The sequence below is a fragment of the Parasteatoda tepidariorum genome, chromosome 9 (genome assembly GCF_043381705.1).
Source record: "Parasteatoda tepidariorum isolate YZ-2023 chromosome 9, CAS_Ptep_4.0, whole genome shotgun sequence".
NCBI lineage: Eukaryota > Metazoa > Arthropoda > Arachnida > Araneae > Theridiidae > Parasteatoda > Parasteatoda tepidariorum.
Genome location: NC_092212.1, coordinates 31,357,399 through 31,377,012, shown reverse-complemented (window position 1 = coordinate 31,377,012; position 19,614 = coordinate 31,357,399). Strand labels below are relative to the sequence as shown.

Sequence of the window (19,614 nt, the reverse complement as noted above, 5' to 3'; positions counted from 1 at the left end):
ATTAAAATTAATCTAATTTTGTTAATTTTTTTTTAATATTTCAGCAGTTAGTAAGAAAACGTAAGTTGAAAGAGTAGTTTTTTAGAAAAATGTCCATATCTTCATGAATATTTAAGCTAGGTGCTAGGAATACAAAATTTTGTGTAATTATTGCATATAATAACCAACGCAATTGACTTAAGTTACAAGCTTATGACTATACTGTTTAGTATAGAGTGTTCAAAAACAACCTTTGCCGTTCGTAATTTATTGCCGGTCCCTCAAACTTCTAAAAGCTTTAAACTTTATTGATATGCATACGAAATCCTAAACATTAAACACTTCTAAAGTTTTAAAATAATTCTCTTAGTATTTCTTGAGAAAGCCGGAAAAAAAATGAGTTCATATAGAAGTGTTTCCATTATTTTGTTCAACCTCTGTTATGTTAGAACCTTTAACATATAACTTACTCCAATCAAAACAAACTATAAATTAAAATTTTTTAACACTTTTCCGAAAATATTTATGCATTGCAATACGTTTGACTCAATTTTAAGCCCATATAACTTTAAGGTGGATATATTTGATTAAAAAAATGTTTTAATTCTATGTGAAAAAAAAATTATGGGAAAAGTTTTTATTTCATATTTCATAAATTGATCTTGCCTGTTGAAATTTTTAAATGTTATTATCATACCATTTCATACAATTTCAATATTTTATGATTTCAGTTCCTGAAAACTGTTCTCCAAACCCTTGCAAAAATAATGGTACTTGTGAACCAATGATGGATCGTCAATATAAATGTGCATGCTTGGAAGGATTTCATGGAGAAACCTGTGAATTGGGTAATGATATGCTCACTTCATAAGATGGATAAATAAAAGTAAACTTCTCTTTACAGTTAAACCATTACAAAGGGCATATTACCAAGTTTATATCAACTTGCCTTCGTGTATGTCTGTTCGGGTGGAATTTTGTAATCGATTTTAAACTAACTTCCCGACTAGCTACAGATTTCAAATTTGGCACATAGTTCAGAATTGGATGACAGAAAATGAAGAGAAAGAAGACATACAAAGTAAAATAAAATTTAAAGAAAAATTAATATTTTCGCGATTGTCTTTTGTTGTCGATTCGATTATTTTAAATTAGTGCCACATGTCAGTTGAAAAGTTTTGTATACAGTGAGTGAAAAAATTGAGATTTTGGAAGTGAGTACAAAAAATAAAAATAAAATTTTTAAAAACCACGTTTTTGTAGTGGAGAATAATAATTAAAAAATTTTAAAAACGAAAAACGTGAGGCGCATGAAATACATAACAGTACATATACACATACATATACAAATTTTCTTACTCATACACATGCACAACCACATACACATACACATTCAGATACAATTACAGATATACATACACATATTCTCATGAGCGCACATACTGTTACTGTTATGTATTTCATGCGCCCCACGTTTTTCGTTTTTCAAATTTTTGTTTTTCATTTATTATTCTCCACTACAAAAACGTGGTTTTTAAAAATATTATTTTCATTTTTTAATGATTAAGAGCCGTTATTTTGAACTTCAGAAAATGTGTGATAGTTGCAGTTTTCGATTGGCTTGATTTTTTTTTCATATTGAAGTAGGTTATGAAAAATGAATAATGTGTAAGTTTGAGCTCTTAAAATAATTTTCCCTCCCCTATGGAAAATTTCACTGTCAAATATCATTTCTTCAAAAATGAAATACGGGGTGGACAAAATGAAAGAAACAATTCTATACTGATACATTTTTTTCATATTTTTCAAGAAATGCTTAACCCTAGAAAGACTAAAATACCTATATTGTCCAAAAGCGGTCAAAATGACTGCATTGTGAAAGAATAACTCATGTATAAAGAAATTTGCGTAAAATTAATTTTTAATATTTTTGATATTATTTTTAGTTATATAACAAGTTATTAGTAAATATTAACAATAAAAAAAATTATATGTTGTACGAAAAGTCACAAAATTCTAAGAAATTGTGTCATCAGTGCTTTTCTAATTGAAATTAAAAAGCAGTCAAAATGACTTCCTTGGGCAATCTAGTGTTAAAGAATCATTTTATAACTTCAGAAAGGTTTGAATCATATGATTTTTCATACATAACAATATAGTTCAATGCTTTTAGAGGTTTGAGGGACCGACAGTAAATTACGAACGGAAAATAGTGCTTTTGAACACCCTATGTCAAAAAATGTAGCAAAAATTTTGTAACTTGTTACAATTATTTTTGTTATTATATGTAATAATTGCACAAAATTTCGTAAACGTGGCTTAAATATTTATAGCATTTTTATAAAAAACAATTTTTTTTTTGTCTTGCGTTTTTTCGCTATAACTTTAAAAATATTCAATAAAATGAAACAAAATTTTTAGAGCAATTTAAAATAAATGACAAAAATTTTGCTTTAAAATTTGAAGAAAATAAATCGATGAGAATTGTGCAATATATAAGTAATTAAAGTAATTCTTTTCTGCACGGAAAATATTTTTAAAAAAAATTTTTTTCTCTTCATAATTTTGTTGAGAATCGTATTTTACAGCTAGCGAAAAATATCTTAAAATTTCAAAATATCTTAAAAATTTAAAAAGTTTTAAGGAATTTTCTAAGTAGTTTTTTCTTGAAGAAGCTCAAAATGATAAGGGGTTTTCTACCAATAATATCTTGTATCATAAGACAAAATTAAATAACAAATGATAATACCATACAATAAACGTTCATACACTGAAAGATCATTATATAAGGAAAGAAAAGATACTTTCATGGGAGATGATTACTAACAATGCTGATGTCATTTTTAATAAATGTTGTTTAATAGTTGTTTAATACAATTTACTACAAAATAACAACAAAAAAAACTTTTTGAATATTTCCCTCCCATAAGTTGTATAAAAGAACTACTTTAATTACTCATACCTTGAGCAGTTTTAAACAAATTTTTCTCAAATTTTAAAGCAAAAATTTTGTAATTCATTTTAAATTTCTCGAAAAATTTTGTTTAATTTTATTCACTGTTTTTAAAGTTATAGCAACAACAACAACAACAAAAAAAAAAAACGTAAGACGTAACGTAATTTTTTTTTATAAAAACGTCCATATTTTCAAAAATATTTAAGCTCGGTTCATGAAATTTTGTGCACTTATTGCATATACTAACTAAAATAATTGTCACTAATTACAAATTTATTGCTACATTTTCTGGCATAGATTGCTCAAAAACATTCTTTTCTGTTTGTAATTTATTGTCAATCCCTCAAACCTCTAAAAGTATTAAACTTCATTGATAATTTTTGGGAAATCGTATAACCTGAATACTTCTAAGCCTATAAAGTGATTTTAAGTATTTTTCAAAAAAGATTATTAAGAAATTTAGTATTGAAGCGTTTCCATTATTTTGTCCAACCCTTGTATAAGTATGTTTAAGGGGATTTATCTGAAGCAGTGTTTCCCAAATTTATAACTTATGTGTACCCTTTCTAAATTTTTCGTAACGCTGAGTATCACTAATAAAAACAATTAATGTATTTTTTACTGTAAAAAAATTGCACAAAAGTTAAAAATCACAACTGACTGTTGACACCACTAATTATTGACTGTTAACTCTGCAAAAAATAGCCAATAGAAAAATAAATTCTCATTACTAGCTTTGTTTTTAAATAAAAAATTTTGAAATTTTCGTTTGTTGGAAGATATTTTGCTTAAGAACGCGTACCCCCGCTAAACTGTTTCAGTACCCCTGGGGCTACGCGTGCCACACTTTGGGAAACACTGATCTAAAGCAACAATATTCCCAAAGTTTTGTTTCGCTATATTATTTGTATATCACCATCTAGTTATGGCCATGCACTCGTTTCCATCGGAACATTGTTCCTTTTCAGAGTCTAAGTTAGTTCAGTTCTAATTGTCAAAGTTAGAGAAAAAAAAAATCAGTTTTGGGCATTTTTCTACCATGAAAATCTTGGTCAAACAACAGCACCTCAAATTTTTTTTTTATTCGATAATAAAATTCACTTTTAGGGCAAACTCTCTCACCCTGCGTCATTGCTGCTTAGTTGATATAGCCATTCAAACTTTCAAAAGATGCAAGATCAAGCCAATGACAAAATAATATTATCAAAATTTCAGATTTTTGTCCGATTTTCAAAATAATGGGTTTTAATTAAACACTAAACGTCTTCAAATTTGGTGTTTTTTTTAAAAAAAATTTAAAGCTACTTAAGCTTTTTAGAAAAAAATCAAAATTTCTTATTAAAACAATGAAGAATATTCAAAGTTATGAAATAAATGATACTTAAATTATGGCTGAATTAATTGATTGTATGATTTGTTGCAAACCGGAATTTTTTTTTTTAAAGATAATAAAATTTATATGGGAGACAGGTTGGTGACCCTTCTTTGAAATTAAACAACTGCTTATTGTTTTTTTTTTTTTTTAACCTATTTGAAATGGAATTAAAGAAATTGAAAACAGTTTTGCTTAATAATTACATAAGTAGGTAATAAAATAATTTCGTAATTATATTCTTTTATAGTTTCAGAAGGATTTTTATGTCGGAACCTTATTAATGTGATTTTCCTAAAATAAACTGAAAAGGGGCACTAATGCGTAAAAGACACTTCCTCTTTCGTACGAACATCGAAGAGGCGGAGAGAGGAAATTCTGAATATGCTTTTAATCATTTTTATTTAATTTTCTCAAATAAACTGGAAATGGATATTCAAGTCAAAATTTTTGATGGTCCCATCAAAACATTTTGATGGTTCAAGTTGGTTTTAGTCCTATTCATGATGGTCCAATATCATTTGATGGTTACCATCATCCAACATTTTCCATTACGTTTTCATGGTTTTTGATATGCCCACCAACTTCCATCATTCCACAATGGAAAATGCTACTTTAATACTATAATGATTAACCATCAATAGAAGTTTTACTCTCATGAACCACCAATCCATAATGATCCGCGATGATTCATGATGGTTCCAACTATTCATTTCCATGATGATTTAATGGGAATTCTTGTTAGTTCTCAAGAATATACCGTTAAAACAATTTTTTTTATGTGGGACCATCAAAAACCAGTCCGAATTCCTACATTGGGATGATGGTTGTTCATGATCATTCCAACATTTGATTTTTGATATTGGATTGCTATGATGGAAATTCATGATGGTTAAACAGGAACAAACCCTCAAAATAAATTGCTGTTGGACATCATAAGTCAGTTGCTACCTTGATGTGATGGTTACTTATGTTGGTTACCATCAAAAAATATAATGGTTCACGAGAGAATGATTGAGAGTTACCATCAATCCTATGTTGATCCATCAATGGAAAACCATCAAAAATTTTGAATTGCGCATTTACTCTATTCGGAAGTAGCTACCTATGCATGCCAGTGGTTGCCAACTTATCACAATTTCAGATGTGAGGCATGCGGTTATTTAGATTCTCTATTAAATTTTTGTGACAAAATTATGCCCAATACGATTCTGCCATCAACAGTTTTTGATAGTTATATAGTATACAGTTGCGTGATTTTAGATTTCTGATAAGTATCTTTGTTTTCATGCAGTTAAACTTAAACATTTTTTTAGCGTCAACGAAATCCGTTTTTTATCAGTTAACACTAGTAATAAAACTAGATTTCGAAAGAAAAAAAAATATGAAAGCTGAAAAACGTGTAGTTTTAAATTATTTACTCAAAACCATGAAATGCATCATTTTGTTTGTGTAAAATTTTGAGGAAAAATTCAAACAAGTTCTAAAAATTAACAAGTCTTATTTCTCCTAATCTAATTGAGAGAGGAGCCCTTTATCTTCTACTTTTTTTTTGTTTTTTGAAAGGTATTGTGCTGTCTTGTAATACAATAATAACCAGAAGTTTACTAAGTACAAAAAAAATCACGAAAACACACATTAAAAATTTAACCTTAAGTCAAAGATGAATAGATGATGATGAATAGTGGATGAGGCGTCACAATCCAGCAATAGTGTGAATTGGATTTAATAAAAATCCGTTAGTAAAAATATAAAGGCAATTGTGGTACAGATGAAGATAAATACTTTTTAGTGTATAAAAAACTGTAGAAAACCTAATTTGTAAAAATTGTCATAGTTGCTTTTGATTTTTATCAAAATCAAATTGATTTTTATGAATGCATTACTTTAGGTCAATTACATCAGATTCTTTCTTTACTTTTCCCTGTAGCTAAGGATCCTTGCAGTCAAAATCCGTGTAAAAATGATGGTAATTGTAGTTCTGATGGCGAGAACTACTTTTGTAACTGCACGGAAAACTTCAGAGGTCCTACTTGTGAAAAACGTAAGCATTAATATTTGTTAAAATTATTTTGGAATATTTTTCTGAATGCTTTTTATAAATCCCTTTTATGTGATCCTTTAATTGTTTTTAGGAGTTAATGATCCTTGCAGTCAAAATCCATGTCAAAATGGTGGTAATTGTAGTTCTGACGGAGATGAATACTTCTGTACCTGTACTCAAAAGTTTAAGGGAACCACCTGTGAAGAACGTAAATTTAAATTTATATTGTTATAAAAATTAGGTTCTAAACATTTATGACTGTCACTAAAAGACAAGTTTTTTTTAACTGATTTTTCTAGAGCTTCTAAGATTGTGCAAAAATATCGATATATGTTGTTATATGAAGGAGACATTTTTATGCCTTTACCGTTTAAGCTCCGATATTCAAACTTAAAAAAGATAGTCTTTTTCAAAATAAATAAATAAAAATAAAAAAGGCGTTGTAAATAAACTTATACAGTGAGCTAATTTATTCATTTTTAACTTGGGCTACAAAATGTTCAAACGTTCATATCAACTATACTTTTTAGCTCACATTAGCTACTTTTCCTGCTCCAGCAACACTGTAGAGCAGTGGTTCCCAAACTTTTTTGACCCATAGACCCTTTTTTATAGTCAAAACTTGCCCACAGACCCCCAAGTGAAAAATTGCGTATATGTTCGGTATAAAAATTGCAAATTAAAAAAATAAACATTTTGTTGAAGAACTATTTATTGAAATTATATCTTTTGTTTAAAATAAAATAAAATAAATTAATGGCTTGGATGAACGTGATGAGATTTTAAGAGTGTATTTATGCCTGGCTCAATGTTTGTAAGCACTAATTTGTAATTCTTTTATTTTTTTTTTTATTTTTTATTTTTTTGTGATGAGGTTTATTAGGGCACTGAAACTGAGAGAACAATATACTCTTCCCAAGTTTTGCTTATACAGAAAAAGTTATGCAACAAACGCAGTTTTACGATTTTAGTTTTGATTAAATTTAATTGGTCATCTTGTAGTTTCAAATTAGTTTCGTTAAGTTTGGCAAATGTACTGAAAATACAATTGCTGCAGCTTGTTTTAAGTTAGCCAGAAAACCTCGGTATCTTCCTACCACTGCCGGAGCACCGTCAGTAGCTATAGAAATGATATTAGTCAAGGGTATAGCTTTTAATTCAGTCAATAGCCTTTCACCCTTCGTATCACTTTCCAAACATTTAGCAAATAACTATTCTTGGTAAAATTTTTATTCTTTCACAAATCTTACATAAGCTAAAAGTAACAGCTTCGTTTCCTGGATAAGTGGACTCGTCAAGCTGTATAGAAAATTCAGATATTTTTAAGTATTCACGTAAAGAATTTTCTACGCACTGAGATATTTAGTCGATCCTTCATTCTTTGTACATTATTATTACTTCGTGGAATTCTTTTTACAATGTCAAAAGCTGGTTTGTGCAACCCGATGAGTATTATCTCACTTACAGCAGTAAAATAAGTTCTTCAATAGTGTGAGGCTTTCCGGACTTCGCAATCATGTAATATATAAAAACATGCGGAACTATGAGAAGCATGCAATCCATCGTCACCTCGCTTAGATGTTGTCCCTATAAGTTGTTACAGTGACGGTGTTTTCAGATATTTTTCTTTGACTGTTTGAAAAATAGTTAAATCCTTATCTTTTTGTCACCATGGATTTTTATCAATTGTTCGTTAAGCTTGGAATGTTTCATTGAATCACTTGTTATAGTTTTATTGCATAGAAGACACATAGGTAAAGTAATATTTTTTGGTGAAGAGATAAAGACATACTTCAAGTATTCAACGCTGTATTTTCGGCGTTTTCTTCGACTCATTCATACTGTTATCTCTTAAAAAAGGAACAAAAGATATAAAAAAATTTCTAAATCAACTGTTTAATTTGTAACAAACAACTGTTAATAATTATAAGCATCCACCTTTATTTATAGCTTACTTAGGACGTAAAAATCGCTACTATTTCATTTATCTTAATTTCCATAATAATAAAAACCAATCACAATTTTATTATTTTATATTAAGCCTAGCGCGGACCCCTTGACGTTGTTCAGGGACCCCTAAATCAGTTTTTGTTTTTCATGGACCTCCTGAATGGTACCACGGACCCTTGGGGGTCCATAGGGACCACTTTGGGAAACACTGCTGTAGAGCAACGTTCCCAACTGCTTTCGGCAATGGAATCCTAAATGATGAAACTTTTTAAGGCGGACACCCAATTTTATTTTAAAAAAAAGTATATAAGTTAATTGCGAACTTATTCAACAACTATATAATATTTTATTTTAAGATTATTTAATAAGACGATAGGTAGCCGCGATGGCTCAGGGTATAGAGCGTTCGCCTTCCAATGAGGTGAACCGGGTTTGAATCCCAGTAGATATGAATTCCACATCCGGTTTGCACCGACCACAGTGCTGACGTGAAATATCCTCAGTGGTAGACGGATCATGGATTAGAGTCCCCTTGCCGATAGGCTAACCGTGGGAGGTTTTCGTAGTCTTCCTTTCCATGTACCGCAAATGCTGGTTAGTTCCATCAAAAAGTACTCCACGAAGGCAAATTTCCCCCAATACTTGATCCAGGAGTTCCCTTGTCTTCTGGATTGGGTTCAAAATTACAAGGCTACGTAGTTGAACATTAGTAGTCGTAAACCCAAATATTGGGTCGGCTGTTCAACGACAGTTATAAAAATTAAAAAAAATAAGACGAATGAATTTTTTTTATCGTTATTATTTTAATATCGTTTTATCGTTAATAACCTTTAATTATATTTTATGTCCTACAGCTAAATTCGTATTCCTAGAGATTTGTCTAGAACTTTTTTTTTTGTACATACATAAGCTGAAAACTAATAAAATGAGCTGAATTACGTTTTTCTTTGAAATGAAAACTAAAAAGATGTGTAATAAATGTTGAAAATGGTTATTAAGGAAATATGCAATTTCTTTATTTGCAAATTTAGTTTGGTTTGATAAGCCTGGTGGGAAATACGAGAGCAATTTTTTTTAAATGCATGTTTTTTTCCTAACTAATCCAATATAATGTTATTAAAAAAAATGTTACGTATTTCTTTTTTTTTATTTTTAAAAAGTCTCATTTTTTTCATTTTAGTTTGAATAATTTTACAAAGGTAATCGAAATATTAAATTAGTAATGGCTAATCGATTAAATTTAAATATATTTAAAAGTTCCAAAATCATTGCGGGTTAAAAAAAAAAAACTTCCTAACTCTCGGAACCCTTTTAACTCTTCCACGAAAACTTAGGGTTCCACGGAACACCATTTGAGAATCGTTGCCGTAGAGCATAGATTATTGTAACGGCTTCATATTTTGATTATTCGTCATTATGTGAATAGTAAATTGTGATAATATTATCTCATTTCAACTCTTTTACACTCCTTATAAACGTTTAATTCGCTGTTTATGGTGCTTTGATTATAAAGATTAATATATTTTTATTTCCTATGAGCTGCACAACCAGTCTTCCCGATGAGCAGACCTAGTGCGTTCTCTAGAAGTGGTGTCCACTCTTTCAGGACCACCACAAATGGTGAGATACCGTTGACCATGTTAATTTGGACGTCTAGTTTCTGCCACACTAGATGGCAGTACCGAGACTCTTATTTGGATGCTAAAGTGCATTAGGAATTTAATTTCGCCGGAAATGCAGAGAGATTAATATATAATAATAAAGATTAATATTTGTGTCAGGATTTTTCTTGATAGAGAAAACAAGGCAAGTAATTTGTTTCTTGTGATACTTGGTGACAGTTCCCCAAAAGGTTATTGGATTAATAGAAGGGAACACTCTGAACTGCAGAAATCAAGTTCGCCAATCTCCATTCCTTAATCCTCGATTAGACTTAACTATTACTTCGATTAGACTTAGCTATTTTAGTTTATAGTGTTCGCAAACAAACTATTAAAAATAAAGAAATAATAATTGAGAAAGAATTGAGTTTTAATATTTTTTATCGCCTAGAATCAAGGAAGAACAATTGTTCAGAAGAGCGTTATTGTTAAAATTTGGGTACTCTCGTCTTCTAGATTTCCTCTAACACTAATTTCAAATTTGAGGTATTTTAATAACAGTTCAGACACCTTGTTGTGTTAGGATGATTATCCCATTCTAGAGGTAATTTTTGTTTCTTTTCTCAGAAAACGATCCTTGTGTTCCAAATCCTTGTGGAAAAGGAACTTGTGTTCCTTTAGAAGAGAAAAACACTTACACGTGCATTTGTCCCTTGGATGGAATTGTTTACCTCGAAAATTGCAGTAAGTATTTTTTTTTCTATTTATTTAAGAGTTCTTCAGAACCACTCCTATGAAACTATTTTTTCTCATTATTTTTATTTTTTTTTATTGGATGAGTAATTTTGATTCCAATTAAAGTGGTGTAATTGTTTTATACTAAAAACCAACAATCGGTTTTATAATTCAATTGGAACTTATTTCCTCTGATTTGAATTTTCACTTTGGTTGAAATACGAAACTGAATTCAAGAAAACATCCGTCTAAGTTTTGATTGCTCAAGGCATCAGTAATCTCGAAAGAGGAAAAAATATCAAAATTATTTAATTAGATTTCATAAAAGAAAAACTATAGTTACCTTGTTAATTAAATGATTCTTGTTGCATATTTGTAACCGAAAACCATCGAGTATTTACCTTATGCGAAGGAAAACAACATTATTTGCCCGCAAATTTCTTATTATGCTGTTTCCGCAAGGTATTTACTTAAAAAGAATGTTGTTTAAAATAATCCGTCACTATTTATTTATTTTTTAAGGAGATTAAATAAAATAATTTGATAATTAAAATAAAAATTGTTGAAGTAGTTGTGAGATGCTGGAAATCATAAATGAAAAAATGGAGTTGACACAAAAACAACACACGCGCTTCAACCATTACCCAAAGATTTAAGTTGACTTCTTAACGAAAATCGTAGATAATTTTGTGAATATATAATGTCAGAATAATTACTCATATTAGACAGTCCCTATTATTATACTAGTATTCATATTAGAATAATTACTTGCTTTTTTTTGCTGAAAATGATCATTGCATTCATAATTCCTGCAAAAATAATGGCATTTGTAGTTCTGAAAGAGATAAATATTTTTGTACATGCATGGGAAACTTTAGAGGAACTAACTGTGAAGAAGGTAAACAATACCACACTTATTAAAAGCAATTAAGAATAATTTAATAAGTGTATAATATATTACTGATACTCCTTCATATCAGATTATTTACTTGCTTTTTGCAGAAATTCCTGATCACTGTATTTCGAATCCTTGCAAAAATAATGGCATTTGTAGTTCTGAAGGAGAAAAATATTCTTGCACATGCTTACAAAACTTCAGAGGAATTAACTGTGAAGAAGGTAAACAATGCTGTACTTATTAGAAGTAATTGGGAGTAATTTTATGTATGCATAATTTATCACTGACACTTGCTTTTTGCAGAAATTCAAGATCGTTGCAATCCGAATCCCTGCAAAAATAATGGCAAATGCAGTTCTGATGAAGATAAATATTCGTGTATATGCAAAGGAAACTTTAGAGGAACTAACTGTGAAGAAGGTAAACAGTATTATACTTATTATAAGCAACTGAGAATAATTTTATGTATGTATAATGTACCACTGACATTACCTCATATCAGATTATTTACTTGCTTTTTGCAGAAATTCAAGATCGTTGCAATCCGAATCCCTGCAAAAATAATGGTAAATGCAGTTTTGATGAAGATAAATATTCGTGTACATGCAAAGGAAACTTTAGAGGAACTAACTGTGAAGAAGGTAAACAATGCTATACTTCCCTTAGGAAAATTTGCCATAGAGAAGCCTATGATAATCTATGGCAACCTATGGCTACCATAGAAATTTGTATGGCAAGATACCATACGCCTATGGTTACCATAGAGATTTGTATGGCACAACCCCATAAGCCTATGGCTACCATAGAAATTTGCATGGCAAGATACCATAGGCCAATGGTAAACATAAAAATTTGTAGGGCAGTATACCATAGGGAAAAGCTGATCTAGTTCCCCACCAACGAAACAACATCTCCTATGGAGTCCTCAAAAACATATTCTAAAAGAAATAAATATCCATTTTTTCAGCCCAAAGTAAATTAAATTCAACATGTAATCCCACAAGGCATTCCTGGTGAGTCTTTTCCGGCCTCCGGAAGGCCAATTTTTCCATTTTTAAGAGTTTGAAATCCGATGTTCCATTGATCTAGTCTGAGAATATCAGACCGCCATATTAACGTGTCATCCACTACAAGTGGGATCTTTCTCTAACTTTGGCTACTTATTTTAATATTTTTTCGATCTCATTCTTGGTCAAAAACATTCTTTTGCAAACGCCTATACGATTATCTATCTGAATTTATTAAGTTTTTAATTTCCGGTTGTCTGGTACTTTTATTATCTGTATCTTTTCAAAATATGTCGCGATTGGGTATAGGTTTTCGCTATGTTAAATTTTGCCATTTGTTCACACTGACTTTGTACACTTTAATTAATTTCTTGCTGTTATATTTTTATCTAAAATTTTTATATTTCTTTCTCCCAACTGTTTCTGACTAAACGACATCTTTGTTTTTATTTTATCCCCTCCCCCTTTTATATAAATTTTTAAAGTCGCATCACTTTTCCATTATTAATGGTGTTCTATTCCCCATAGCAATTTGTAAACAATCTTCACGATGAAAAACGCAGTTAAGTGCTTATCATCAGCCAGATCCATCATTTCTTTAATAATTAAGAATTTTTAATTCTTTTAACTTGTTCGGTGACAATTTCATTTTATTGCTGTCATATATCAATAGTGTTAGTCATATATCAAGTCAGTGTTTACATTCTCATTAGTTTTTTATTTTAATTCCACTTAGGTTCTTGCAATGCTTTTTTACATTATCTTACATATGTTAGGGCTTTATATTTATATTTTGTGTTTAATTTTTGCTTGCCATTAAATTGTTTATTTATCATGTCTCTGTGTTTTACTATCTTACAACTAATATTTCTTAAGTATCCACATATATTTGTACAATGTTCTGTTACATATTTATATATAGCTTAGGGTCATCACTAGGACTGGGCTATAAATCGATATATAAAATATAACATTAATATCTTGCTTAAGCAAAGCATAAATCTTCAAATTCATAAATTGATTTAAATCAATCTGAGTATGAAGTTTTGATAGAAATCCGACTTTCTGCGCCTTACAAGTAAATGAAATTCAAAAATACTATATCGCGATACATCGCCGAATCGCGATGCAAAACTGACGATGCATCACAATATAAAATTTCTTATATCACCTAGTCCTAGTCATCACTTAACTAGATTTGCTGGATTACTGGTTGACAATTGTTTTGCTTCAATATCATCAACGGGACAGTCCCTGGCCATATCATCTACTTCTGTTACCAAAAATGCTTACAATTTAATCTTTCCTTAAGTTAACAATTTTTTCGTCACAGCGATTCCCTATACCCAATTAATTTTTATTTACTATCCCTGACCAAGTGTCAATTTGTCAATAGCAATTATTAATTTTTCCAATTTTAATCATGTCTTAAACATGTTTTGTATTTACCAATGTTTCTATATTGCGTTCTCTTTTCTAACTGTGCTTAACAGAACTCAACATAAATTTTCTGAGTTTTATATCCCTCACTAGTAGGGGATCAACTAATTTAGCCTGTTTTCTATTCTGAGCTTTTCATAGTCTAATACCATCTTTTTTATAGATAAAATTTTGTTCACATGCCACCACTGGTTGCACCGTTACATATTCGGCTTTTGTCCCGTTTGGTCTATTTTAAACTAATTTCGCTTCGACCACTCTTTATCTTTTTAGTTTTTATAGTATTTTATTGTTTTAGTAGTCTTTAATTTTTAGCTTATAAGGAAAACTAGGGAAGTGTGACTCGTCAATTTTGAAATAAACTAGTAGGATGTATGCCTTATGAAGAATAATTTCAGGGGGCAACATTCGTTTCGGCCCATAGAGGGTCCTATGAGAGATAAAAAATAATTAAGTATGTAGAAAAATCGGTATAATACTAATATAATATGTAGAAAAATCGGTATAATACCATATAAATGCCACACAGGTCTCTATGGTTACCATTGGCCTATGGTATCTTGCTATACAAATTTCTATGGTAGCCATAAGCTTATGGGGTTTTGCCATACAAATCTCTATGGTAACCTTAGGCGTATGGTATCTTGCCATACAAATTTCCATGGTAGCCATAGGTTGCCATAGATTACCATCGGCTTCTCTATGGCAAATTTTCCTAAGGGGAAGGTAAACAATACTATACTTATTATAAGAAATTGAGAATAATTTTATGCATGTATAATGTATCACTGACAGTACCTCATATCAGATTATTTACTTGCTTTTTACAGAAATTCAAGATCGTTGCAATTCAAATCCCTGCAGAAATAATGGCAAATGCAGTTCTGATGGAGATAAATATTCGTGTATATGCAAAGGAAACTTTAGAGGAACTAACTGTGAAGAAGGTAAACAATACTATACTTATTATAAGCAATTGAGAATAATTTTATGCATGTATAATGTATCACTGTATAATGTATCCTATATTAGATTATTTACTGGATTTTTGCAGAAATTCAAGATCGTTGCAATCCGAATCCCTGCAAAAATAATGGCAAATGCAGTTCTGATGGAGATAAATATTCGTGTATTTGCAAAGGAAATTTTAGAGGAACTATCTGTGAAGAAGGTAAACAATACCACACTTATTAAGCAATGAGGAATAATTTAATAAATGTATAATATATTACTGATACTCTTTCATATCAGATTATATACTTGCTTTTTGCAGAAATTTCTGATCACTGTATTTCGAATCCCTGCAAAAATAATGGCATTTGTAGTTCTGAAGGAGAAAAATATTCTTGCACATGCGTACAAAACTTCAGAGGAATTAACTGTGAAGAAGGTAAACAATACTATACTTATTATAAGAAATTGAGAATAATTTTATGCATGCATAATGTATCACTGACAGTACCCCATATTGGATTATTTACTTGCTTTTTGCAGAAATTCAAGATCGTTGCAATCCGAATCCCTGCAAAAATAATGGCAAATGCAGTTCTGATGGAGATAAATATTCGTGTATATGCAAAGGAAACTTTAGAGGAACTCACTGTGAAGAAGGTAAACAATACTATACTTATTATAAGCAATTGAGAATAATTTTATGCGTGTATAATGTGGCACTGACAGTACCTCATATCAGATTATTTACTTGCTTTTTGCAGAAATTCAAGATCGTTGCAATCCGAATCCCTGCAAAAATAATGGCAAATGCAGTTCTGAAGGAGATAAATATTCTTGCATATGCGCACAAAACTTTAGAGGAATTAACTGTGAAGAAGGTAAAGAATGCTCTACTTATTATAAGCAATTGGGAGTAATTTTATGCATGGGTTAAATGTATCACTGACAGTACCTCATATCAAATTATTTACTTGCTTTTTGCAGAAATTCAAGATCGTTGCAGTCCGAATCCCTGCAAAAATAATGGCAAATGTAGTTCTGATGGAGATAAATATTCTTGCACATGCGTACAAAGGTTTAGAGGAACTAACTGTGAAAAAGGTAAACAGCACATTTTAAACTTATTAAAAGGAATTGATAATAATTTTATGAATGTGCTAGCCGATTACCCGTACTTTGCTTAGAGTGAATGACTAAAAGAAAAGAAACGAATCAATAAATCTGAATGGAGCAACACTCCGATTTGCTCAAAGCTGAAAGGTTCATAGCTTCACAATTGAAGAGTTTAGTGGAAGAACCACGTAAGTAACATTTTTACGGAAATTAATGAATCAAAGGAAATAACATAAAGTGGTTGTGTATATATATATATGGGTATGTTTAATGTAACAGAATTTGTTTTGCTTTCACTTTAATCTTAACATAACTAATCCACATTAGTTTTTTGTCTGCTTGCATGATTTTCATTGTAAATTAGGCAGTGGTAAATAAAAAAAGGCAAAAAATTATTAGTCTCGCTTTCTAATACATTGGTAATAAAATAAATTAAATACTACTTTTTTACGTACCCTGACAATAGTCTCTCTGAAAAAGTCACTTTCCTGGTTAATTTAATAAAGCTAAAATATTTTCAATTTTTTCTTAAATTTTTAATTTATTATTTGTTCATTTAGGAAAATTAAGTGAAACTCGATTTTTGTAGTTCATTCCATTAGAATAGAGATTAATTTTATTTAGCATCACTTGACCTGATGCTATTGCTCGTTGCCAAATCATGATAGTCAAAATTTATCATTATCAAGTAGCTTTTTTCGGTATATATTTCTTTCGAGGAGTCGTAAGACACTTATTTCGACAGTGACAATATTAGCAGTATTAATAATCTTCAAATACTATATAATACATGTCAATATAATACTTTATACTTGTATATTTGGTATTTACATTTCAAACGAAATACATTAATCAGTGGCCGCAAATTAAAGCCGAAATTTTCAAAACAAATAGAATTTTTAGAATAGAACAATAGAATAGAAGACTAAGACAAGGCCTTTAGAGTAGGATGATTACTCTATCTGATCTTTAATTTATCGTTTAAAATATTTATAGGTAGTGGCGGTAGAAAGTTCTTTTAATTCTAATACATGAAAATATTAATATATTATCTCTACTTCCACTAGAAAAAATATTTCTTGAAAATCAGAAAAACTCGTTGTAGAATTCTTATCAAAATTGCCTCAATTACCATAATACCAGTGGTACACAGGGCCGAGGTAGCGTGGTTGGTAGGGCGTTTAGCCCCCATCAAGAAGTTGTGAGTTCTCTCCCCGTCGGTCGAAGACTCCCCGTGAACTAACTGGTGACTGGTGTAGCTAAATATGTCGGGGTCACTACGTCCTCAAAGTTCCCATAAAAAATTAATACCTCTGAGGGGTATCTGGCGTAACCAAAAAAAAAAAATAATAATTCCTTTTCGTATTTCACTCATCCTTCTAATGTCGAGGGTGACCTTTCCTTGTGCTTCGAACTTTCTGTATGCCAAGTTTCATCGTTCTCGGTTGGATGGTTTAGAGTCAACAAAAGAACAGACTGAAGAAAGAACATATTACTGACAGTCCTTCAAAACAGATTCCTCACTTGCTATTTATAGAAATTAAAAATCATTGCAGTCCGAAACTCTGCAAAAATAATGACATGCATAGTTCTGCATGAGATAAATACTCTAGTACTGGCTTTGAAAACTTCAGAAGAACGGACCGTGAATAATGTCGAATACTTTATTAAATACTTGTTAAGAACAATTGAACTGTTTTAAATCAAATTTGTTAAAATATTAACATATTACCTTAGCTAAAACTAGGAAATTTGTTTTCTGAGAACTTCCGCAGTTGTTGTTAGAGGGTATGTTTGCATAGAAGGCTTTAGAGGACCTACCTGTGAAAAGCGTAATTAATACATTTCTATTTGTTGACATTAAATAAATGTATCTGCGTAAATGTGTTACTCTTAGTCCCTTACATCAGATTCTTTAATTGTTTGATCCATGTAATGCAAATGCGGGTTAGTTCCCTCAAAAAGTTCACCGTGAAAGCAAATTTTTCCCAATACTTGCTTTGGAGTTTCCTAGTCTTCTGGGTTAGGTTCAAAATTATAAAGCTATGGAGATGAGCATTAGTAGTCGTAAACCCAGAAACATTGGGTTGGCTATTCAACGAAGGTTAGAAAATAAAATAAAATTTCACGGAGCCACTGTGGTACTAAGGATAGAGCGTTCGCCTCCCAATAAGGTAACCCAGCTTCGAATCCCAGCGGTCGCTGGTTGAAACGAATTCTGCTCCCGGCTTGCACAGATCACAGTGCTGACGTAAAATATTCTTAGTGGTTGAAGGATCATGAGTTAGAATCACCTTGCTATCGGGCTACCTGTGGGAGGTTTTCGAGTAACGCAAATACAGGTTAGTACAATTAAAAGGTCCTCCACGAACGCTAGATCTAGGAGTTTCCTTGTCTTCTGGGTTAGGTATAAAATTACCAGGCCACGGAGTTGAACATTGATAGTTGTAAAATCAGAATTAGATCAGCTGTTCAAAGCGATATGAAAATAAAAAATGCTTTAACAGAGCCGCGGTGGCTCAGGAATAGATCGTTCACCTCTCCTATTGAGGTGAACCTGATTCGAACCCCATCTGTGACTGGTTGATACGAACACACCCTCGGTCCCTACCCAGACTGATCCAAGTGGTCACCCACCCGACCAACCAATTCAACTCTTTTTGATAATTAAATTGAATTAATTTTATGGATGTGTTATTACCAGATTAGACACTTTAATTGTATTTCTCAGGTGATGAAAACCCTTGCAGCCTTAATCCTTGCAAAAACGGTGGCATTTGCAAAACTGATGGGGACAAATACTTCTGCACTTGTTTGGAAAAGTTTAAAGGACCGAAGTGTGAAGAATGTAAATATTTATAATCTTTTAATAATATTAAATGCTATTATTTAATTTTGATATTTTAAAGCTTACGGATTTTATTTTCTCGTGAATGTATGCTAAAAATACATATTTATAACTATAGACAATTTACAAAAATAGCTCTTTCAGTTTTTTTTCTTCTCCATAATAGTTAAGTAACTTCGTTCGAAAAAAAATAGTAATAAAGATGTATATACTACTCACGCAATCTTACATAAACAGGAATTTCTCATTTTCAAATGGCAGCTAACCTTGGAGAATACATATTTATAACTATAGACAATTTACAAAAATAGCTCTTTCAGTTTTTTTTCTTCTCCATAATAGTTAAGTAACTTCGTTCGAAAAAAAATAGTAATAAAGATGTATATACTACTCGCGCAAAGATTTTACATAAACAGGAATTTCTCATTTTCAAATGGCAGCTAACCTTGGAGAATACATATTTATAACTATAGACAATTTACAAAAATAGCTCTTTCAGTTTTTTTTCTTCTCCATAATAGTTAAGTAACTTCGTTCGAAAAAAAATAGTAATACTACTCACGCAAAGATATTACATAAACAGGAATTTCTCATTTTCAAATGGCAGCTAACCTTGGAGAATATATATTTATAACTATAGACAAGTTACAAAAATAGCTCTTTCAGTTTTTTTTCTTCTCCATAATAATTAAGTAACTTCGGTCGAAAAAAAATAGT

At 30.7% G+C, this 19,614-nt stretch overlaps 1 protein-coding gene across 1 annotated transcript in view; it reads left to right on the top strand.

The window, feature by feature from the left end:
• Positions 1–18,897, top strand: part of LOC107443509 (fibropellin-1) — a gene marked incomplete at its 3' end in the record, with an annotated part of 34,835 nt that extends 15,938 nt beyond the window's left edge. Inside the window, 14 exon segments of the mRNA XM_043055947.2 lie at positions 711–827; positions 6,238–6,351; positions 6,443–6,559; positions 10,530–10,646; positions 11,640–11,756; positions 11,839–11,955; positions 12,060–12,176; positions 14,813–14,929; positions 15,037–15,153; positions 15,256–15,372; positions 15,477–15,593; positions 15,698–15,814; positions 15,921–16,037; positions 18,781–18,897. Coding sequence (XP_042911881.2) covers positions 711–827; positions 6,238–6,351; positions 6,443–6,559; positions 10,530–10,646; positions 11,640–11,756; positions 11,839–11,955; positions 12,060–12,176; positions 14,813–14,929; positions 15,037–15,153; positions 15,256–15,372; positions 15,477–15,593; positions 15,698–15,814; positions 15,921–16,037; positions 18,781–18,897 — 1,635 coding nt within the window.
• Positions 18,898–19,614: the final 717 nt, after the last annotated feature.